General features: G+C 55.1%; 9 protein-coding genes across 9 annotated transcripts; 8 read left to right on the plus strand and 1 right to left on the minus strand.

Annotated features, from left to right (window-relative positions):
- Window positions 1-4: 4 nt before the first annotated feature.
- Window positions 5-603, plus strand: B0I36DRAFT_435019 (uncharacterized protein; the record flags this gene model as incomplete). Its single annotated transcript, XM_046162741.1, has 2 exons — window positions 5-76; window positions 120-603. The coding sequence occupies 2 exons, from the start codon at window positions 5-7 to the stop codon at window positions 426-428; spliced, it is 381 nt and encodes a 126-aa protein (XP_046007324.1). The 3' UTR covers window positions 429-603.
- Window positions 588-2,060, plus strand: B0I36DRAFT_333823 (uncharacterized protein). Its single transcript, XM_046155270.1, has one exon. The coding sequence runs from the start codon at window positions 956-958 to the stop codon at window positions 1,883-1,885; it is 930 nt and encodes a 309-aa protein (XP_046007325.1). The 5' UTR covers window positions 588-955; the 3' UTR covers window positions 1,886-2,060.
- Window positions 2,061-2,488: 428 nt separating this feature from the next.
- B0I36DRAFT_29255 (uncharacterized protein) lies at window positions 2,489-6,889 on the plus strand. The gene is made up of 2 exons (XM_046151773.1): window positions 2,489-4,540; window positions 4,613-6,889. The coding sequence occupies exons 1-2, from the start codon at window positions 2,620-2,622 to the stop codon at window positions 6,628-6,630; spliced, it is 3,939 nt and encodes a 1,312-aa protein (XP_046007326.1). The 5' UTR covers window positions 2,489-2,619; the 3' UTR covers window positions 6,631-6,889.
- A 541-nt stretch (window positions 6,890-7,430) lies between these two features.
- B0I36DRAFT_387900 (SGNH hydrolase-type esterase domain-containing protein) lies at window positions 7,431-8,271 on the minus strand (the record flags this gene model as incomplete). Its single annotated transcript, XM_046161208.1, has 2 exons — window positions 7,431-7,575; window positions 7,670-8,271. The coding sequence occupies 2 exons, from the start codon at window positions 8,269-8,271 to the stop codon at window positions 7,431-7,433; spliced, it is 747 nt and encodes a 248-aa protein (XP_046007327.1).
- A 1,262-nt stretch (window positions 8,272-9,533) lies between these two features.
- Window positions 9,534-10,982, plus strand: B0I36DRAFT_393388 (trypsin-like cysteine/serine peptidase domain-containing protein; the record flags this gene model as incomplete). Its single annotated transcript, XM_046161464.1, has 4 exons — window positions 9,534-9,978; window positions 10,068-10,332; window positions 10,423-10,552; window positions 10,622-10,982. 4 exons carry the CDS (start codon window positions 9,534-9,536, stop codon window positions 10,718-10,720), a joined length of 939 nt encoding a protein of 312 aa, XP_046007328.1. The 3' UTR covers window positions 10,721-10,982.
- Window positions 10,983-12,211: 1,229 nt separating this feature from the next.
- On the plus strand, window positions 12,212-13,800 carry B0I36DRAFT_333827 (ras family-domain-containing protein). The gene is made up of 5 exons (XM_046155271.1): window positions 12,212-12,475; window positions 12,586-12,598; window positions 12,689-13,078; window positions 13,177-13,257; window positions 13,334-13,800. Exons 1-5 carry the CDS (start codon window positions 12,455-12,457, stop codon window positions 13,459-13,461), a joined length of 633 nt encoding a protein of 210 aa, XP_046007329.1. The 5' UTR covers window positions 12,212-12,454; the 3' UTR covers window positions 13,462-13,800.
- Window positions 13,801-14,396: 596 nt separating this feature from the next.
- On the plus strand, window positions 14,397-15,484 carry B0I36DRAFT_353830 (ribosome biogenesis protein BRX1; the record flags this gene model as incomplete). Its single annotated transcript, XM_046157244.1, has 3 exons — window positions 14,397-14,521; window positions 14,591-14,808; window positions 14,880-15,484. 3 exons carry the CDS (start codon window positions 14,397-14,399, stop codon window positions 15,482-15,484), a joined length of 948 nt encoding a protein of 315 aa, XP_046007330.1.
- A 565-nt stretch (window positions 15,485-16,049) lies between these two features.
- Window positions 16,050-17,902, plus strand: B0I36DRAFT_435024 (uncharacterized protein). Its single transcript, XM_046162742.1, has 2 exons — window positions 16,050-17,196; window positions 17,263-17,902. The coding sequence occupies exons 1-2, from the start codon at window positions 16,354-16,356 to the stop codon at window positions 17,704-17,706; spliced, it is 1,287 nt and encodes a 428-aa protein (XP_046007331.1). The 5' UTR covers window positions 16,050-16,353; the 3' UTR covers window positions 17,707-17,902.
- A 1,338-nt stretch (window positions 17,903-19,240) lies between these two features.
- On the plus strand, window positions 19,241-21,592 carry B0I36DRAFT_252066 (histone deacetylase; the record flags this gene model as incomplete). Its single annotated transcript, XM_046150659.1, has 4 exons — window positions 19,241-20,766; window positions 20,827-20,890; window positions 20,949-21,210; window positions 21,282-21,592. The coding sequence occupies 4 exons, from the start codon at window positions 19,241-19,243 to the stop codon at window positions 21,590-21,592; spliced, it is 2,163 nt and encodes a 720-aa protein (XP_046007332.1).
- Between the last annotated feature and the right edge of the window lie 141 nt (window positions 21,593-21,733).

Raw genomic sequence — 21,733 nt, forward strand, 5'->3', positions numbered from 1 at the left:
CCACATGAGTGGGGCCTGCCCATGGGTGGTTCTCCCTGGAACGCTGCCCAGCCAGCCTGGTGCCTGCCCAGGCCAGGTGCGTGCTGGGTAGAGACACTTGACTCTGTGGCGCAGTCAAGGCGCGGACTGGTCTAAACACGCTGCCTGCAGGGTGTGACGTATTGGCGCCCGCCGAGCACGGCCCAGTCATGGCTGTCATTGGAAGAAGCCCTGTTGCCGACGATACGATCTTTGAGCAAGTCGATCAGTCTCGGCCCCTTTGCGTGTTGCAAAGTCACAGTAGACAAATTGCAAAGTCCTCTACGCATGTTCACGAGCAAAGTTCATGTCGCTGCACCGTGCATCGACCAAAGAAAGGCCCGCACGCAACTTGGCTGACCATCATGGCTCCCGAGGTCGCTGCAGACTCCCGAGGTTCAATGTTGTAGACAGTGATAGGGCGCAAATGTTCTCACCTTGTGCCTTGGCAAGCATGCCGCCCGCAATGTTTGGGACAGCCCTCCGCAGTAATAGAAGTGGCAGGGAGAACCATTCACGAGTGGAACTTTCAAGATGATGTTGGCTCTTGCCTAATTGTTGCCACTGCACACATTCATTCCAGCCTGCACTAAAAGTGGTGCTGTGCAGTCCCGTGAGGGAGGGCTACGATCGTATTGGAAGCTGCAGGATGATCGAGTTGCTGCAAGTGTTCAGCTGACTTTGTCAGCCGGCAGCCTGAACACACCAGAACCCAACGAACATTCTCGTACAAATCCACAGGCTCGTACTTGCATCAGTCTTCCGTCATTGCTGAAACTCGCCCGTGCAGACGAAAAGGACCCAGCCATTCTCGGCATATTCCAGAAAAGTCATCTCGGCACTTGGATCTCCACCTTGAGTGCTCAACGTACTCAGGGAAGCATCGACTGCAAAGCTGATCACGTCGCGATCCAAGGCATCCCAATCTCAGAACACAATGCCTCGCTACGTGGACGACCACGACCGCAGAGACCAGCCGAGCGGTCGGCAAAGGGATCGTTCGGCAGACCTAGCATACTCTCACGAGCCTGCCACGCCATATCCTCACACCATCCGCATGGTGGACAATGATGCGCCGCCAATGACGATGCCGGGGGCCCCGGCTTACGGCTACTCACCTCCGCCGCTCGACCAACAGGGTCCGCATTACGGCGCGGTGTCGAGATCCCGCCAGCTCGACGTTCCCAGATCACAGGCACGCCCCAGGTCGATGCCGCCGGAGGATGACCATTACCGTGCTCGGTCACCAAGGAGAACTCGCCGTCGCTCTGGCAGTGGTAGTGATTACTCAGATAACGATGGCCCCAAAAGCCCCATGGATCGGGCACTCCTTTTCGTCAACGACAACTTCAGCAGTTCCACTGCCGGACTGGGTGTCAGTGTCCTTGGTGCCCTCGTGGGTGGCTTGGCAGCACGAGAAGCTGTAGAAGTGACCGGCAAGCAAGGCAGGCGTCACCACCATGACGACCCCGATTACAAGCGCAACCAAATGATCGGAACCGTTGTGGGGGCTGCTGTGGGTGCGCTTGGTGCTAATGCTTTCGAGAAGCGGATTGAAAATAATCGTGAGAGGGAAAGGAGACGAGAGCAAGAGTGGGAACGGCACAGATGGCCAGCTGACAGAGTCCTGGAGAGGCGAGAGGTGGTGGCCAGGTCCAGAAGCCGTGGAGGCGACCACGGTTCGGGACAGTGGCGAGGACGGAACCCCATCGATGGTCGTCCTCGAAGTCGTGGCACCGGAGTCGAGCGCAAGGTCGACGACGATGACGGCGGCAGCTGGGAGAGTGTCCAGGACTGGGTTTATGATGATCGGAAATCTGGGGGCCTCCCAGACCGACGAGCTGACGTGCCTGACCACCACCACTAATACGGCTTTGTACTCATCCATTTGTGCTTGTTTTGGTCCTGTTAGCAAGTTCTGCATGAATTCCAAGTAATCTATGGCAAGCTTTCCACATGTTAGTTTACGCTTACCCTGCGGCTACCACCACGTGGACCATCACGGCCTTGGTGGAGGCGGCCACCTCTGCAATTATCAATGGTTTGCTTTGCACCAACCGCGAGTGTTTCTGTATGGCTGGCGTGCGGTCTGTGAAGCAGCTCGCAACAATTGACGAAAGGTATCATTCGGTGGCTTTACAGTGCAGCACACTGTAATCCGGTGCTTCGCTTCAGCAATGTTCTACACCAGCGCCGCGGAACCAGCAGAACCCTGCAAGGCTGCCATCACACCTGGGCTCTGCACAAGCCCAGTAGCATTCAGATGCAGGGACACGGGACGTACCTACATCCTTGTTCACCATCAACACGTCTCCCGCACGTCGCAAGCTACGTATTCAGAGTTCGGCGCAGCTCAGGGACTATCGGTTCTATTTCCCGTGGCTGCCGTGCACGAGGCGCCACACGCACCGGCGCATTCATCCGACGAGCTCTGGGAGAAGCAGCAAGCTCAGGCACCACCCAGCCAGCCGCGTGTTCGCCTCGCCCATGCGCAAACAACCTGGGTGCAGAACGCGACAAAGCCGCAATTGAGCCTGGGCCTTGCGAATGTCATGAAAGTATTTCTCGGAGATAAGAACGAGATCATGCTCACATTCCAGCATGGCAATGATTCCTGTTGCGCAGATGACCAACCCTGAGGGCGAGAGTCTCTTCGTGCCTGAGACTGAGGCGAGAGACGCGGCTGACGAAGATGGGCTCTCGGCGACGTCTTCGGACGACGAGGACGATGACAACGAATTTGAGGTTGAGATGGTGCTTTCCGAACGACCAGACCCAGGAAACCCCGGGGGCTTCCAATATCTGATCAAATGGGAGAACTATCCCATGGATCAAAGCACGTGGGAGCCACTACAGAACCTGGGCGAAGGAGTACTACAAGGCTGGGAAGAGGCCAAGGCCGAGATCAAGGCTGGGACCCGAGCAGAATTCGACTTGAACATATTCGAAAAAGCTGTAAAAGCTGCCGAATCTCAGGCGGCCCTAGAAGAGCGTCGTCCCAGCACTGACTCTACGTCTAGCGAGCCTGTCGTCGACAACCACAACATCAGTACGGAGCAACCATTCAGAAGTGATCTGCCACGTTCGAGGTCTACTTCTGCAGAGAGACAGGACGCACCCAGCCATGCATCCCCGCACGTCCGCGATGTGCCCAACACGATTACTAAAGAAAATGAGGGCATCACAAAGTCGGGAAGCGATAAGCGTGTGGTAGCTACCCAAGCACAGCCAGGCACCAAGTCTGGATCTCGATATCAGGGAACAGGCAAAGTGGCAAAGGCACTATCTGCGAAACCCATCACATCCAAGCCAATTGCGAATGCCGGCCGCTCAAAGCCCATTGTGAAACCTGGCGCCTTGGCGCCTAGTTTATCCTCCAGCTTGAGGGACAAATTCTATGGAAAGACGGCCAGACGCTCGGGGCCTGTCTCCCATATAATCATGCCAGGCGAGCAGGGCATTCGGCCACGCAAACGGCGAAAAGCAGACAACAATGTCGACCCTTCGAAGGATCCGAAACCGTTCAACACCATGCGGCGCATGAACAACGCGAGGAAACAAGCAATTCAGAGAAGCGAACAAGCTCCCCGCGATGTCACGGCGATTCCAGCCCACTTTTTGATGTCGAATGATCGGTCAATTACGACAGCTGTACGATCAACGAATACGGTGTCGGAGGCTGGCTCAGTAACGTCGGACAAGTCAACAGGGGATGCAGTGACCGTCCCAAAGAAGGCGAAGAAAGCGGTCCGCTTTACGGGGGCGGGTGGTTCGTCTTCATTGGAAGAGGTTGTGACTGTCGAAAGTCCCCAAGAGATGATGGAAATTGATGACGCTCAACCTTCTGCAGGCAAGAAGTTGACGCTCAGTAGCTACCAAGCCAGGCACCGGACGAAAACCTTCGTTAAATCTTGCTCCTTTGGCCCTAGCGGTTCATCTGCACTCGACGTCAGCTTTTCCGATGTGCCTCATTCGAGCGAGCCGTGGATCACAACTTTCCTGGACGCAACAACCATCTCGTTTGACCGAGAATGCAGATTTGACGATTTTTCAACCCAACGCACAGCTCTTGTGTCCACGCAGTCCCATCTCGGATCCGCGCACGCCAGCTCGACTGATGACAATTTCTTGATCGCTAACGTCGCCGCGAACTTGAAGCAAGAGGGCACCGCACTGCTTTTGTTTCGGTCGCAATACTGCATGCTTATGTTCCCCTGCGATGCCCTGAACTGGCTGAATGCACTCGGACGCTCACCTCTGCCGGACACACCCAACTGCGCCTTAACATTCCTGTTGTTCAAGCCCAGCTCCGAGCCTCAGCTCTTTCCAACTCCGTCGCAGATTGTCCTTCAAAACCCGGTTGAACAGCCGGCGGATTTGGTGCGCCTGTTTAGAGATGTTCTCTGTCTTGATCCTCGCGTCCTGCGACCACGAGATCCTGCCGAGGAGCGTGAGCAGGTTTTCATGCTGTGTTTTTCGGCCGAGAATCAAATGCTTTGCCAGTGGGTCGCTTTATGGCTCAGTGAGTTTCCAGAGCATAGAAAGGACATAAAACATGACCGGGCACCACAAAAAATGCTAACAGATCTCACAGGAACTGTGCAACCGGGTTGTCGGATCTACATTTACGCTAAGGGGGGAGCATGGAAGACATTCATAAAAGACCTGCATACATCCCCAGGTGCTCTGATTTTTGATGAAATCCTGAGCCCTAGGATCCGCCGGTTTCCCAAAATCTGGCATCTGGTCGATGCAGCGAAGTGTTGCACCTTTTGGTGTCTCGCAAGTGGGGAGAGCATCAACCCGCCCCGGTTTCCTTCAAACGACGACGTCCTCTTGGCTCCGTCACAGTATCAATTCACACAACTGTTTCCTCATGGGCGGGTATTTTTCCTGACTCCAAGCTTCGTTGCAACGGATCCTAAGGGGCTATGCGAGTTCCTCGAATGGTTCATTGAATGGGGAGCTAATCCCGGCTACCTGGTCGTCACTAGCCATGACTTCCTTGCGTGGATGCACAACCTCGTGAAGCAGCGACTTCGTCACTTTCGTCAGGAGGTTGGGCCAGCATCAACCGGCCTGTCCATTGACCGAATGCTTGAGGATGTCGAAGGAGAGAAACAAGACCTTGAGCTCAGGAAGAAGGCTATCAACTTGTGGCACTCTATCACGGAAAAGTATGGGAATGAGCAGATGAGCGACAGTCTGCGGAAACTCGAATCGGCTCCCCCACAGCTGCACGCCAGTGACGAACAGAGCCTGGTGAATTGGTTCTGCTGGTGGTCTCTGCGGCGCCTCGATCGACATAGGAGGTTCACTGTCATCGGCTCACATGCTCAGACAGGCATACCGTGCTCTGTAGAGTTCACGATACCGAATTACCCAGAGGATATGGCCGCTGATCCCGACGCCGAGGAAATCGAGGTCGAAAAAGTCATTGCTCACCAGCGTGATGCTCAGATCACGGCATGGAGGCGGCTCCATCCTGGTGCCGTACCAAATGTCGACACCCAGTATGACCTTAGGGTAGTCGCCGGAGAGCCAGCTTTCTCTGGTGTGGTGTTGAGAAGCAGCCGCATTGAAGACATTTCGGCGTGGCTCCGCAACCTGAAAGATGACCTGGCTACTAACTGGTCTAAGGTTTTGCCGAGTCCAGTTGCATACGTGGATAGGGACATGGCGGAGCACTTCCACGATCCTATGTGTGCGTCTGCTACTTTTAAGCAGTGGCTTTACGAACCCTTGCCATTTAGCAGATACTTCAACACGTGGATGGGGCTGTTCTACACCATTGACGGTCGCTGGGATGACAGTCGTCCCGCTACGTCCTACAAGCGCCGACCATGGATCGCCATCTACCGCCCGATGTACCCACACGAGCTCCGCAACCCTTACAAAGCCATGGAACTCTTGATCTGGGATATTTCGGCCGACGAAAAGCTTGCCGAGGCCCGCGATCTGAGCTGTCTGGATGACATGCAGACCAGACTTGTTGATTTCGTGAGAAACGAGGCAGGGCATGATGATGTTGAAGAGTACTACCTGGCCCGCGCGTGGATCGGATCAAGACTGTGCGAGGACATCGATCCTGGCAGTCATCCTCTTGAGGCGACGTGTAGCCAGCTGAAGGTCATGGCACTGGAAGGGCGTTATTGGCTGCCTCCAAAGGACCATTTGTTGATTGAACGTGGCTGGACCAAACTTAAGCTGTCCAAGCCAGCTATTGTGTCGTCCGCGCCAGCATTATCTCAGGCAGAGCTGTTTGGTCTGGCCTTCCCCAAAACACCAGCCGACCATGAGCGCCCGGAGCAAATCATCTTTCATCCTCTGCGGTCGCAGTCTGCGGAGCACCGCACGAGCCGGAGGAAGCTCTCGAGGTGCTCGAATGACATGTACAGGGCGGCGATGGAGGCCAGATGCAAGGTTGCGGACTGTCCCACAGCTGTCTTGCAGTATCGGCCCACGCTGAGCTGGTACGCAGATTTGAAGGCGGAGAAACGTGATGCAAGTCATGTGTGTGTGCAAACTTGGGAGGCCATATCCACGAAACTGGGCAGACGGGGCCAGAGGTCAGCACCACCGGCCGCCGATAGGCCGTCTAGTAGGGGATAGGAAGAGCACTCTGCACAAACTCGGAAGGGCAGCAAGGCCAAGCTAGAGGGAGCAGAAGGCAGTGTGCACCGGCTTCATTGTCTGGTGATGATGTAAGGCGTAAAGGTGCGACCACTTGGAAGCAGGAGCTGCGGCCAAGGATAGTGCGGCCAAGGATGGTGAAACCCATGGTACGAAGCGTCAGATTGTGCCATGGACTTTTGTAGAGAGCCGATTCTTGAAGAGTGCAGCTGATATAGCATAGGCATTGAAGTGCAACCTTGAGTTCTCCTTTATCAGATTCTGGCCACGATGAGGCCGTCCATCTAACTCATCCCATGTAACCGAGGTGAAGGCGGGCGGCGACCCCCTCTTGCAGTGGGATTGCTTCAAGTCGACTAACCTATCTTGTGAGGTGGCACAGACGTGCTGGTACTTGATGGCTCTACAAGAACTCTCAAAGGCCCGATACGCTGCAACGTGGTCACAATCTGTTGGTGATGCACAGGATACATGTTAGTGGCCGCACAGGCAGCATGAGTACTGCTTTGTGCAGTAGTGAACATGATCAGTGTGTCTACAACGAACTTGTGATAATAATTCATGCCCGGGCCATACTCTCTAAACGTACCTACTAAGTATAACGCTAAGCATCCCATTGTGGTTAGACAAGCGTAGTTGAAGAACGTACGTTTGACTGGATGCAAACACGTGACAGCGCACGATTCGTTCTTATATGATGGAGTATAACAACATGACGATCTATAGAAGTCTGCCATGCAGATAAGCCGTCCACGGTCACATTAGCCTACCGACACGAATCAAAACGGACACGTGTATGGCGACGACATGCCGCAAAACGGTACAACAAGCGGGCTAGCGCCGAACCCGGCCTGCACCATGGCGACGGAGAATGCGAGGGCAATGTCGTACTCTCCGTGCGGGTTCGGGTGCAGTCCATCATATCTAAACAAGCCGTTGGAGTTTAGCACTTTCTCTATACAGGAATGGTTTGGATTGCGACAGATTGTGACGAGAGAAAGAGAGCAGGTGAACTTACGCGTCCGGACAGCCCTCAGGTCTGCACTCATAAGCAGTATTGACATCGACGAGCTTGACGAACGACCTGGAACTGGCCATGCTCTGCAGCAGACCGGGAAGGCGTTGATTATATTCCTTTGTGTTCTTCACGAGATCTTCCCTCCCGCCCAAGAACGCTCTGTCCACAATATTGGCGAAGAAGAACTTGACGTCTGGCTTGGCCCGCCTGGCCTCCTCGATGAACTTCTGCGTGTTTGCAAGCGCCCCCGCGACGTCTGTCACGAACCACCCGAGATCGTTGAACCCGAGCATGACGAGGAGATACTCTGGCTGGTGGTCGCGCGTCCACTGGGAGACGGTGTCCTTGGACTGGGCGAGCGCCCGGCCCCAGTACGCCGCGTGCCCCGAGGATGTCGTGAGGAATACCCCGTCTGTACCCGCGTGGTACTTGCCAGACGTGTCGAATTCTGTGTTGGGATCGCCATCGTCGAGAAATGTGCCCTTGAACGGGCCGACAAACTCTGGCGAGAGGGTCGTGTTGTAGTGCAGCCACTGCCAGAGCCGGTAGCGCCAGGTCCAGTCCCCGTTTGCGCCGTGGGTGATGGAGTCGCCGAGTATCATGGCGCGAAATGGAGCGGCTCTGTTGTGCAACAACGGAGGCGCAGGCGTCGACAAAGTTGGAGTGGACAATGTCGCCACGAGAAGGGAAAGGGAGAGGCAATGGTGCTTCATGATGTCGCTGGGCCGAGTGTGTTTTCCAAGTTGAGGTAGTTGAGGTAAGTTGGGAAAGGTCATACATACAACGTGGGTACGGCTGCCGAGGGCTCTAGCTCTCTAGAACAGATTATGAGTGTTCCCAGGCCTTGACAACGAAGCTGAGTTGTCCACAATGTTGTTGCTTGAGTCTCACATAACAGGGTTCCTTTACATGTCTCGAGGCTTGTCGGCTGCGACGGACTACATTATGTAGCTAGTACACCATCAGCAACCTTTCCTGAAGAGGCAGATTAGTACCAGGAACATTGCACTTCCCTTTAGGGTTCGAGTACAGAATCATACATGTCAGCCACGACTAGAGTGGAGATGGCCGAGAAGGGCCTATAGTCCGGAGGATTGCATCAATTTGCATGTTTGATGGATCCTTGTCATGGCCAAGGTGGGCTGCAGGCTGACTGCACAAGGCGTTGCGAGAATGGATTCGTCATGACATGTACCAGTCGGCTACTTGGAATTTCCCAAAGAGTATCTATTAAAAACGCGTATATTCTCATTACGCTATGCGGTAGGGGAGATGTAGACATCCAGGTGATCCATCTAATGAGAGGTGCCCAAACCCTGTATCTCGTCCGTATAGTCCTATTCCTTCTGTCTTGGCGTGTCTGACATGCGCAAGTAAGTCATCGCTTATTGGTCAACCTCATACGATCATAGTCCTTGGCGGTGTTTTCTATAGCCCCCAACGGACGCCATGGACTAGGGACGGCTTCGGGACCAAAAAAGTCGTGGAGTGTGCACCGTACCTGTCGGCTGCTGGCTGCCTTGCGTATCTCTCCACTCAGACAGACGCGCCTAGAGCCTGGATTTCTACGGCAGTCGTACCAGTTATTCTCTTGGCCACGGAGACAGATATTCTCCCGGCCACGAAGAGAGACCGTTTGCTTGCTAAGCCATCATAGTTATTCTAGGCCGCCGCAAAGAGGAAGAAGAATGGTCTCATATGATTGGCCTTGTCTGTACGTAGCCGATCGTACCTACAATGACAACTATAAGAATGGACGATGTCGCCTGGCAAGAAATGTGAATATTCGACGATACGACTCATCAACCAGCTCTTCCATCTCCACTGCTTCTAATTCGGCAATTTGCTCGCCCATATCCCTACAATGTTGAAAATCACTTTGGCAAAGACGGCTCTCCTGCTTGCCCTCGGCTCGCCTGCCTTCTCCGCGGTTGTCCAAGACAGAAACGCCGCGACCTACGATGACCTCGTCTATCGCTTCGCCGCTGACGAAGCTGGCTTCCAAGCCGAGTCTAGCCCTGTTTATCCCGAGGTCTTCACAGTTCCCGAAGACTTCGTCCCTGACGAGGAGTTCTTCGCCAACCACTCGGCCCAGAACCAGCCTCTTGTTGGTCGTGGCATCATCGGCGACGACAACCGTTTTCAGTGGGATGGTGTCGACTTCCCGTTCAAGCCAATCGGCAGGCTTACTTTTCAGACGCCGACCAGTGGAGTAGCCTGCAGTGCCACTCTGATCGGTCCTCGCCACGTGCTGACCGCCCGTCACTGCGTTGCTGATGGTGCCACCTTCTTTACCAATGGACGCTTTGGTGAGTTTGTCGACCTGAGCACAGGAGAAGGCAATCCTTCTCCAGATGACCTGTAGAATGACGAACTGACACCGTACTGCATCTCATAGCTCCCAGCTACCTCAATGGCGAGCGCTTCGGTTCCGCAGGCGTCACCGGCGTCATCACGGACCCAGACTTTGCTCAGTGGGCACCTTCTACCTCGTGCTGGATCAAGAACGACTATGCCATTCTCATCCTCGACAGGCGCATCGGCGAGGAGACGGGTTACCTCTATCTCGGCTCAAACCCCGACCCTGCAAAGATCGGACGCCAGGTGCTCAACACCTGCGGATACCCTGGAGACAAGGGCCTGAATTCTAAGTGGTGCCAATAGTCAGTCGCCTGTGATCTCCCGAGCTTGTACACCGAAACGGGATCGAGGGACAAATATGCTGATCAGTCTGGACTCTTGCGATTCTATAGCCTGCGTACTCCCACGCTGATTGGTGGTTGCGGCGACAACACCGGCCCACTCGCCACCGATATCGATGCCGTCGGCGGCCAGTCTGGCTCGCCTGTATGGGACCTCGCTCCCAATGGCGCCGTCTGGATCGTGAGTGGTCCTGCAATGCAAGAATCGTACCGCAGCGTGTCCCGTGGCTGACTCTGATGCTCCGCATAGTGGGGTGTGCTCTCCGTTTCCAGCAATACCGAGACCATCGCGGCTTCTGGCTCGACTATGATGCTTGGATGGCAGTTCGCCATGGCTCAGTTCCCTTAGAGGGGGTGCTCAGTCTCGTCAACTCGAAACCAAGCTGGACAAACCGTTTGGCCAACGGTGCAACGGTGGCACATCTTTTCACCATAGGAGCTTCCTCAAGAAACCTTGTGCCCACAGTACGAAACAGTGTAGACTGTTCTTTTTCTCTTCTATCTTTGTGGCTCTGTGCCTCCCGATATTCCTTTCCGGGCCCTGGAGACTCTTTGCGTTTTTCGCGGCCCATATTGCCAGAATAAAGTATTTGCTCAAAATCTTGTATCAGACCATTGCCAATGACATAGTCAATGCTACTAAACGCGTCGTGCCCCACGGACATCCCACAGCTGGCAAGACCAGCGACTCCGTGGCGCGGCTATCCATAATCATTAGGACGCTTACAGACGTGCTCGGGCACTGCAAACTATCCACCAGAGGGCTTCCCTGTACTCACCTTTCGTTCTCGCTATAGTGATCAGGTCATATCTGTTGAAGGGACTTCTTGTCCATGCGAGCCGGGGCAATCCCTACTATACGTTCATAGTGGAAGGCGGTGCTCCACTCACTGGAGGATTGCACCCTACATACCTCTAGCACTGCCCTGGGCCGCAATCCACATACAAGCACAGCTTCATGGTGTCAAATGGATATCGTGTAATCGAGCATGCGCGGCTGTAGTCTCAAAAGCAGGGCAGCTGGATCAAGCAGCCCAGTCCAACTTCTCTGTCGCCACCTCCACACACAAGCAGTTGCATATCGCTGCCTGTCACGGCCGCCCTCGCACCAACTGCTGCCTCCAAGAAGGTGAAATTCTTTAAATGCTGAAGATCCACCCGTGTGACTACGAACAGTTTTTGAGCTGGCCACGAAACCTCCCCAGTGCTTCTCAAAAATTCCCCTATAGAGATAACGCCCTATACTGTGGGACCAGCTGACATTCGTCGGATTGGTGCGCAGCGTGGACTTGGACTGCAGAGGGCAAATGGAGCCGCCAAAGTGCTCTAAGCCCTGGGCTTCGGGTCCGACTCCGAAGGCCACTCGGGGGCCTTTACTCAGTGTGCGTATTTTTATCCGAATACAAACCTCACAGCTACACGGTTAGGACGGCCAAACCAAGAGGGCGGATTGTAACAGATAGATCTACGGACGAGTTAGACGGCGGAGATAACCACAGGATTACTTCCGATGGTAGGGTTGGCGGCAGCGGCCTACTATACCTACTCCTACAGCATTATTGACGTCGCAAAAATGTAGTTGGCTATAGTAGTGTAGTTGAGTGGAATGTGAGGTCGGGATGAGCTGGCAGCTGGCAGCGACGGCGGGGCAGGGACCCCTGGACTAGGGCCTGGACCAAGACTCTTCTGGAGCACCTCCGTAGTGCAGTGCTGTGCTGGGCCGTATCAGAGGTCCCGGTGTTTTGTGGCTGCCTTGCAAGTGGTCCCGCAGCAATCCAGAGGCTGTTTTGGGGGCCTGGAGGAGGTACGTACTAGCTTAGTGTAGCCTTCCAAGGTTCCCACTGCACCTGCCCAGGCAGGACCAGGGACACATGGTCTCTCCAGCCTGGGCCCTCGAACTTATCGCGTGCGGCCGACCGCCTCCATCTTCCTCCACCCTGGCACTTCGCTGCGACAACCACCTCCACAACCACCATCCAAAGACAACAACCTCCTGAGCCGACATCTCCTAACCCGCCACTGCCCATCGCCCTTTGCGCCTTCAACAACAGACTCGCCCGCCGCAGCCTGCGCCTCCATCAACATGGCCAACGACGAGTACGATGTAAGCCGCCCGCCGCCCGCCTCAGTGCCCCTCCTTGCGCTCTGCCCGCCCGTCCGCCCACTTTTGTACCATCCAGGGGCCACAGCTAACCTGCCCGTCCATGTGCGCAGTTCCTCTTCAAGGGTACGACGATCCGATGCCCATCCCCCGATCCAAGACGCATCCGCCCCAGGCACGCTCGCCGCTGGTCACTAACGCTCTGCTCCTGAATAGTGGTGCTCATTGGTGACTCTGGCGTCGGAAAGTCCAACCTTTTGAGCCGATTCACCCGAAACGAGTTCAACCTCGACTCCAAGTCTACCATCGGCGTCGAGTTCGCCACCCGCTCCATCCAGGTCGACTCCAAGACCATCAAGGCCCAGATCTGGGATACCGCCGGCCAGGAACGATATCGCGCCATCACTTCGGCTTACTACCGCGGCGCCGTCGGCGCTCTCCTCGTATACGACATCAGCAAGCACCAGACTTATGAGAACGTCACAAGATGGCTCAAGGAGCTGCGTGATCACGCCGATGCCAACATCGTCATCATGTTGGTTGGAAACAAGAGCGATTTGCGGCACCTCCGCGCCGTCCCCACAGAGGAGGCAAAGGCGTTTGCTAGTAAGCAATCCCTCTACGCCGCAACCGTCGCACACTCGGTTGCGCCGCTGCTGCTAAAGCTCCAGCGCCAAATGCTGACCATTACTACTTTGCCACAGGTGAAAACCACCTGTCCTTTATAGAGACTTCGGCTCTCGATGCCAGCAACGTCGAGCTTGCTTTCCAGAACATCCTCACTGGTACGTGTTCTTGCCGGCATCTGCCTCGACACGAGTCCCGCATCTCGTCTTACCTGCTGACCACTTGGCCGCACAGAGATCTACCGCATTGTGTCAAGCAAGGCTCTTGACAGTGCTGAAAACGCCCCCGCCTCGATCAACCCTGGCATCTCACTCAGCAAGTCAGTGGACGACTCGCCGAACAATGCCGGAAAGTGTTGCTAAGCGGCACCCCCAACACAACGATGAGCATGCATAACGGCGAGAAACGAATTGCGACGAGAAGCCAACATGTAGTCACGTATATGGCGTCATTTGATGTTCCCTAGGGCTATTTCTTCTCATTTGACTTTTGTGGTCTGTTCACGGGACAGCGCGGATGCGTGAATACAAGTGCATTGTACGCTTTATTCATGGCGCAGCGAAGTCATCATCGCTGGGACTTTCGTCGTCTCTTTTGTTCAGGGCGGATTCTGCGGCTGTAGTATCATGGATCACTCTTTCTATTTTCAGTGGCGAAGGTTCATGCGGTACGATCACGTCAATCTAATTATTTAAACCAAACCGTGAAAAGTGTAAATTGCACTGCCACCGAAGCCTTGACGTGCTTGCGAAGCCCTGCAAGCGCTCTCTTGCGTTCTGTGTTGTCTCCTAAGTCTTATGGTTGGGCTGCACAGAGACGTCATCCAGCTTATCCCGGACTGGCATGCACAAGGTTGTCAGCGCAACAGAGAGATTGCGCTAACATGACATGCCCACCACGCCAGCTTGCAGGCTACAGCAAAAAGCTGTCTCACATGGTCGGAAACTCAGGTCATGCTCACGCCAGGCCACAAACACCACTACAGTATGGCCGAGCTCATGGAATGCTACACAAGTGCCAACGGCATAGCCCCGTGACCCACTTCTCACAGCCGTAGGCGTGCTGAGCCCCCAAGCGCAAGGGGGACTCCACCATGCCGCTTATCGATATCCTGCGGGTCTGAAAAAAGTTATGACCCACCCAGCTGCTCGGCGCCTTTGAAGAAGTTTGGGCGCTGCGCGGACGGGCAGGCAAAGAAGTAGAAGCTGCATGCGCCGCGAACTTGGGGACAACATCACCATACACGCAACTCCACATCAGACCTCGAAATACACTGCCCTTTGACGGACGACATATAATGGCATCAGTATACAAGTCGCTCTCCAAGAGCGAGAAGGCTGCGAAGCCAGAGGCTCCGGCGAACGGCGTTCGCAAGAACAAGCAGAGAGTTCTCATGCTCACATCAAGAGGCGTGACCTACAGGTACGATATTCCGGAGATTCAACCTCTTGTGAAATCATTGATACTGACAGCACATTTCCCGCTTCGCAGACATCGTCACCTCCTCAACGACCTCTCTTCCCTTCTCCCTCACGGCCGCAAAGACGCTAAGTTCGACTCGAAGTCCAAGCTGTACCAGCTCAACGAGCTTGCCGAGCTGTACAACTGCAACAATGTCCTCTTCTTCGAGGCGCGCAAGGGCCAGGACTTGTATGTGTGGCTAAGCAAGGTGCCAAATGGACCAACCGTCAAGATGCATCTCCAGAACCGTACGTACATGCCAATAGTCGCTGAGTGGAAACCCCGTGGGACGAGTTACTGACTTGGGGATACGTTCCAGTGCACACAATGGAGGAGCTTCACTTCACAGGCAACTGCCTCAAGGGCTCTCGGCCCATTCTTTCGTTCGATGCCGCCTTTGAGAAGCAGCCCCATCTGCAGCTCATCAAGGAGCTCTTCACACATACCTTCGGAGTGCCCCAGGGCGCGCGCAAGTCTAAGCCATTCATCGACCACGTCATGGGCTTCACCGTCGCCGATGGCAAAATCTGGATCCGCAACTACCAGATCAACGAGACCGAGGTAGCCAAGGGCGATGGCGCGGGCGCGGACGAGGATGCCGAGGGCGCAAAGAGCGCGAGCAAGAGCAAAGGAGGAAGCCGCGATCTGGACGTCAACCTTGTCGAGATCGGCCCGCGGTTCGTCCTCACGCCGATCGTCATACAAGAGGGCAGCTTTGGTGGCCCCATCATCTACGAGAACAAGGAGTTCGTGTCGCCGAACCAAGTCAGAGCCGACATCCGCCGCGGCAAGGCGAGCAGGCACAACGCGCGCGCCGAGCAGTTTGTCGAGCGCCAGGCCAAGAAGGGAGACCTGGGCCTCAGAACCGAGGGCGGCAAGAAGGCGGCTGCCAACCCACTCGAGACCAAGCGGTTGTTCGCATAGATTCACGCGATCCGCGGCCATGTTGGGATTGTCTAGGCACATGTGGTATAATATCGGCGTTCTGGGAGTCTGATTGCAGGTATCGAGCATCTCGTCTGACGTACAAAAGTGCATCGGACCTACATAGCACAAATCGATGATATCCAAGTCCCAAGTATCTTGTTTTTCGTCAAAAATTGACGGTGCAGAGACTACGTTCAGAGTTGCAACGCCGTAGGAACGCGTATGCAAGGTCACCACATTGACAAAGTTTGGGAACTTGGTAACCAGGACCACTTCGTAGCATGAGACATTCTCGCCAGGACATTTTCAACTCATTCCGGGGATGCACGGAGTATGCCACATCCATGACTTACAACATTTCTAGGTTTCTGAGTCGTGAGTTACTCGTTACCTTAGGAAGCCGGAGCTATTTGATGTCGCGCTAACCCGCACATGGCCTTATCAGACCCCTGCTTATCAGGCCCTGGGCTCGCTCGCCCAGGCGTCATCCCGCCGGGTCACCCAAATCGCGTGCGCGTGTCAGTGAGTCGAAGCCTCCTTTCCTCTTCTCTGCCACACATCACCACCATGTCGACCCGACACCAAGATCCTGCCGTAATGGCACAGGACCTTTCTACACGAGTGATGCTGCCGTATGCGCAATTTCAACAGTATAGCCCCAAGGGAGGGGTCTCTACTTGCTAGACCGTCTACGTTCTCACGGCTCATCCTTCAAGATTCGGGGGAGGAGCTCGAGTGGTGCCTTCAGAGTCAGCCATAGTGGTCCGACGACCAGCACGGACGATCCCATTACAGCCGGCTTCAGCACCACTGTACTTTACACAAATATTCATTCTGCACCAAAAATAGAGCCAACCAAAGTCGCAATGGCGGTCGTACTCCCATATCCTACGGTCCTGGGGCCCCGCCGGTTCAAGCACAATCTTGACTTCATCGAGAACGCAACCGATGATGCAGCGAACAGCGACGATGGGGACGATGAAGCAGAGTCGATGCCAGCCGCAGCCGGGCCGTCTCTGTTGGAGATCCTCCCGACCGAGATTGTCCTAAGGGCCATGGGTTTCATGTCAGCACAAGATCTCACCAACCTCGTTCTCCTCAACAAACGGCTCTACGAAATCTTCAAGAAGAACCAGGCCATGGTAATGACAGAAGTCCTTATGGGTCGGGCCGAATTGTCGGTCTTGCTTTCTGCATTCTGTGCAGATATCAGCGATCTGGCTGACGGGACGATGGCAAGGCCGCGCGCTTTCAAGTTCTTCACCGGGCTCGAAACTGGGAAGATTATCAACCTCCACGTCCCGCCCCAGCAAGATGGCCAGCCTCAGACAGGCTCATCAGAAACCGTCATGCTCACGGCTCAGGATGTCGACCAGCTGTGGAACTGGACCAAGGTGGTGGATTGGTGGGTTGAGAGGTTCCCGTCTATGCGCTGGCGCGACGTGACGGAGGACAGTCGCTGCCTACGACCATCCGAGGAAGGGCGACTGCGCATGGCGGTTGCCCGCTGGTGGCTGTACTCGACATTCTTTCACGGCTCGTTCTGGCGCGACCGCTCCGTCCCACTCAAGTGGCGGTGGGACAGGAGGCTTCTGCTCATACGCCAGATGGACACGTGCGAAGTCCGAGAGCTCGAGGGGCTGATGGGCCTCGTATGGGAAGCCATCAGCAGGGACCTATGCTCTTCTCCAGCCAAAGTCTTCAACAATGTATGATGCCGGCCCCTGACATTCCCTCGGCGATGGACTGGAAATATGCTGACATGCGGCGCACAGGGGTCCTATGACTACGAGATGGTCCCATGGGGCGAGGACGAAGGTCGTCATTCTAACATTGTGAATACATACTCAAAGCTCGACCCGTTGCAGCTCAAATACTTCTTGGTCGACTTGGTAGGTCGCAAGAAGAGGGACATCATCACGATAGCAACTGAGCTGAAGAACGAGTTTACAATGGACAGAGAGACACTTTCAATCTCGCTCAAAGTTGTCCTCCAGGAGCGCCTGATGCTGCGGCCACCCAGCACCATGGACATTCCGGAGTTCGGCATTATCGACGATGACCGGCCAACAGAGGACAAGGCAGTATTCTGGAGGGGCGACTGCTCGCCGAATGGAGGACCGCCCATGCCGCAGTTCAGCATAGATGCTTTCCCTCGTGAGACGCCGCGCGATGTATGGTGCGGTGATGACGGCAGCGAGTCAAGCTGGGATTTCTAGAAGCCCCGTCACGGCAATAGAGCTGGGTCTGATCTGATCAAGGACGTCTAGAGCTGGGGGCAGCCGTGCTGCGACGGGTGTATACTCGTTTCATATTCCTAACCACTGGCAAGCATAGAACAGATACTTTGGGCCGCCCTTGCGTCACTCATTAAAGAGCCAGTTGACGTGAACAAAGCGATCAGTGATTATTGAAGGAGCCCCAAGCCGATCTCTTCCACGTGATTTGTCGTGATCATCACTTGCCACGTCGCGGGTTTGCAGATGGTCGCCAGGCATCACTTTTCGTCGTTTTACTCTTCCCAGATTATTTTTGAGGCGTAAGCTTCTAGGCCTTATCGCAGAACGCCAGAACGATGCGTTGTGTTTTGTGTATAAGTCGCATGTGTACTTAGACGGGGCCCGCCAATTCCGCGGTCTGGGCTGGCCAGCGGGCGAGCGGCCTGCCCCTTCAGTGGGAGCAGCACCACCAAACACCAGCGCGCTCCAAGCCTGGCAGCCCGCACCCTGATCCCCAGCCACATTCAAACCACACAAACCTCCACCAGCTTGCAACCACATGCGCAGTCTGCAAGCAAGGAGGCAGCGACTTGCAAACAACTTACTGCGCACGCCTGCCAACCAGCGCCTTGGCTCCCGTCACCCCGTTCCTCAAGCTCTTGCACAGAGGGTCTCTCCTAGTGGCGCTCACGCTGCGGTTGCGGCGGGGCGCGCACGGCGCAGAGCGTCTCTCGTTCGTTTCTCATTCGGCGGCGGTCCTGCTGTTCTGGCATTGTGCATACAGGTCCAGGCCTATCTGCTGCTACCGCCGACTTGACATATTCTCTATTGGCAAGCCTTGTAAGTCATCGAATGTCTTTTTTTTTTGTTAGTCGTTCCCCATATTCTTCCCGCCTGCAGATAAGCAGCCACTATCCCACAGAACCCTACTCTTTTGACCGTGCTTGGGGACAATACTTGCCTCGCAAGGCGAATGCGCCGACGGTCGGGATCATCAAATCGCCCTTGATTATACGGTGCGCTCAGATCTTTGATCTTGCGCCTCAGGTCCCCATGTCCTTGCTTCCACCATCACACTATCTCGCTGCTGGGATTGTCAATAATATTGCTAACCAGTTCACTAGGTGACCTGTACTGAGACTGCTCTTTGCCGTTGCCGTGGTTGAGTGCCGCTGCTTGGCCTTAAGCCCAGGACTACTGTACGACATCAACCTCGATAGCGACACTGTCAACACAGCGCTGTTGTTTCGTGTTGCGTCCTCTCCATCTTTCGTGTTCTTTGGCACGTCTCGCAGTACTACCGTTACGCCGTGGTCCTGCCATCCCCGTCCACGCTTTCTCTTCCCTGGGCACTGCCGTGTACGGTCTTGCCAACCCTAGAGACATCCTACGCCTGAGCAGGCCAGACGGGAAAGGCAGCGTGCGCGCCTCCAGTCCTGAACAGCCAGCAGTCCATCTTGTTGAAACACTTCCCCATGCAAGGATCGGGGACACTGTCTGAATCTGACTTAACATCATGGATGAGGATCAGTCGATGACAGACGCCCCAAATGGCGTGGGCGATCAGTACACGAGCAGGGAACAGACGGGCAACGGAATCGACAATACCCCATCCAACATGCAAACGGATGACCGGGAGCCATCGGGGCAGACTGACGAGCTCGCCTACGCGAAGCGGCGGGGGTTGCTGCCCACAGGGGTCTGCTACGACGACAGGATGAAGCTTCACGCGAATGCCGACTTCGGTCCGTCGCCTCACCATCCCGAGGATCCAAGGAGAATCGAAGAGATCTTCAACACGTTCAAGAAGGCCGGGCTCGTCTACACGGGACCGGACTCCAAGCTGCTCGATATACTGAGAGACACGCCGACGAAATACATGTGGAGGATACCCGCCCGCGACGTCACAAAGCAGGAGGTCTGCCTGGTACACACGCCAGGCCATTTCGACTGGGTCCAGGAGCTGTCGGAAAAGTCCACGAAAGAGCTACGCATAATGAGCCACACACTGGACATGGGCCGAACGTCGCTGTACGTAGGCGCCATGTCCTATGAGGCTGCGCTCTTGTCCGCCGGCGGCTGCGTCGAGACTTGCAAAGAAGTGGCGGGCGGGTCTGTTAAGAACGCGTTTGCCATCATCAGACCACCAGGCCACCACGCCGAGTTCGACCATCCCATGGGGTTCTGTCTGTTCAACAATGTTCCCATAGGGGCCAAAGTCTGCCAGCAGGAGTTTCCTGACACATGCCGCAAGGTTCTCATTCTTGACTGGGACGTGCACCATGGCAATGGCATCCAGAACATGTTCTACACAGACCCGAACATCCTCTACATATCAATACATGTGTACATGAATGGCGAGTTTTATCCCGGCAAACCAGAGCTCGACATCACGCCGGACGGAGACCTAGACAAGGTCGGTGAGGGCCCTGGTATGGGCAAGAACGTCAACATTCCCTGGGCGGATCAAGGCATGGGCGACGGCGAGTACCTGGCTGCGTTCCAGAAGATTGTCATGCCCATTGCGCAAGAGTTCAACCCGGACCTCGTCATCATCTCGGCTGGTTTTGATGCTGCCGACGGCGATGAGCTGGGTGGGTGTTTCGTGACGCCTCCGTGCTACGCACACATGACGCACATGCTCATGTCGCTGGCCGGAGGAAGAGTCGCAGTTTGCCTTGAAGGCGGCTACAACCTTCGCGCCATATCAAATTCTGCTCTTGCAGTCGCCAAGACCCTAATGGGAGAGCCGCCGCCTCAGATGAACATGCCACCCATCAACAAGGATGCTGCGAGGGTGCTAGCCAGAGTGCAGGCTGCACAAGCACCTTACTGGGAATGCATGAGACCTGGCATCATCGACAACCAAGAAATCACCGGAAATGCCACTCGATTGCACGACGTTGTGCGAGGCTACCAGAGACAACGGTTGTCGGAAAGACACGGCATGGTTCCGCTGTACATTCAGCGAGCCGTGCTCTACAAGTCGTTCGAGAATCAAGTCCTCGTGACCCCGGGATTCCAAGTACAAAAGCGGCTTCTCCTGATCATACATGATCCGTAAGCAAAATCCTCCTGAACCGAATTACTGACCATCCCATTACTGACATTCGGATACAGGCCGGAACTTGTTGCCATGCCAGACGTCATTGATAACACTGTTGACGCGCATAACGCATTTGCGGTAAGTAGCTGTGTCGTGATATGATCATTTTGTCAGAGGTGTACTGACACGACTGCAGCTCGATGGCGTGGCTTCATATGTGGACTGGGCTCGCCAGAACGACTTTGGCGTTATTGACTGCAACATCCCTCCGTACATCACACACTCTGAAGACGACGCCTTCGTGCCTCGTGCCACAGAGAAGACCCTGCAGGAGCAGATCCAAGAACTCGTGTGCTACATCTGGGACAATTATTTGCAGCTTTCAGAGGCTGAAGATCTGGTCGTGCTGGGTGTCGGTAATGCCTATCTTGGCGTCAAGATCCTCCTGACTAATCGAAGTAAGTTTGGATCCAATACCTCCACTGTTGCAAGGAAAGTCATCTGATCAGTGGTGTTGCTGCATCTGCAGTCTGCAAGGATCGCATCTCTGGCGTCGTCAACTTTGTCACTGGGAACTTGCGCCCTGTCAAGTCTGAGACGGACCCCGATCTCTCGAATTGGTACAAGAAGAATTCCCTGGTCTTTGTCGCGAATGATCACGCCTGCTGGAGCAATGCAGAGCTGGTCAAGAAGGTCGGCCGGAGAAGATTTGGCGGCGTGAGGAGGAGTCCGCAGAACGGACTCAATCGCATGATGGAGGCGCACATGGACGAGATGGGGGAGTGGGTCAAGGAGCGGCTCACGCCGGAGAGCGCTGATGCTACCGAGGAGGATGCATGATGATATCCACTCGCAGCTGCTTGAGGGCGTAGCCTGGTATGAAGAGATGCTGCTGGACTTGAGGAAGCGCAGGGTCTGTCGTTGAGCTTAGGAGGTTCACATAATGAGTGTGAACACCCTGACTGGGTCGCAACTGCTTTC

Source organism: Microdochium trichocladiopsis (assembly GCF_020744255.1).
Source record: "Microdochium trichocladiopsis strain MPI-CAGE-CH-0230 chromosome Unknown B0I36scaffold_10, whole genome shotgun sequence".
Lineage (NCBI taxonomy): Eukaryota > Fungi > Ascomycota > Sordariomycetes > Xylariales > Microdochiaceae > Microdochium > Microdochium trichocladiopsis.

Excerpts from the sequence above, each read along its gene's own strand:
- B0I36DRAFT_333823 (XM_046155270.1), top strand. The coding sequence starts at position 956 with ATGCCTCGCTACGTGGACGACCACGACCGCAGAGACCAGCCGAGCGGT.
- B0I36DRAFT_29255 (XM_046151773.1), top strand. The coding sequence starts at position 2,620 with ATGGCAATGATTCCTGTTGCGCAGATGACCAACCCTGAGGGCGAGAGT. Across the intron at positions 4,541-4,612 it reads GTGGGTCGCTTTATGGCTCA|GAACTGTGCAACCGGGTTGT; the intron begins GTGAGTTTCCAG and ends CAGATCTCACAG.
- B0I36DRAFT_333827 (XM_046155271.1), top strand. The coding sequence starts at position 12,455 with ATGGCCAACGACGAGTACGAT. Across the intron at positions 13,079-13,176 it reads GGAGGCAAAGGCGTTTGCTA|GTGAAAACCACCTGTCCTTT; the intron begins GTAAGCAATCCC and ends ACTTTGCCACAG. Across the intron at positions 13,258-13,333 it reads TTTCCAGAACATCCTCACTG|AGATCTACCGCATTGTGTCA; the intron begins GTACGTGTTCTT and ends TTGGCCGCACAG.
- B0I36DRAFT_435024 (XM_046162742.1), top strand. The coding sequence starts at position 16,354 with ATGGCGGTCGTACTCCCATATCCTACGGTCCTGGGGCCCCGCCGGTTC. Across the intron at positions 17,197-17,262 it reads CAGCCAAAGTCTTCAACAAT|GGGTCCTATGACTACGAGAT; the intron begins GTATGATGCCGG and ends TGCGGCGCACAG.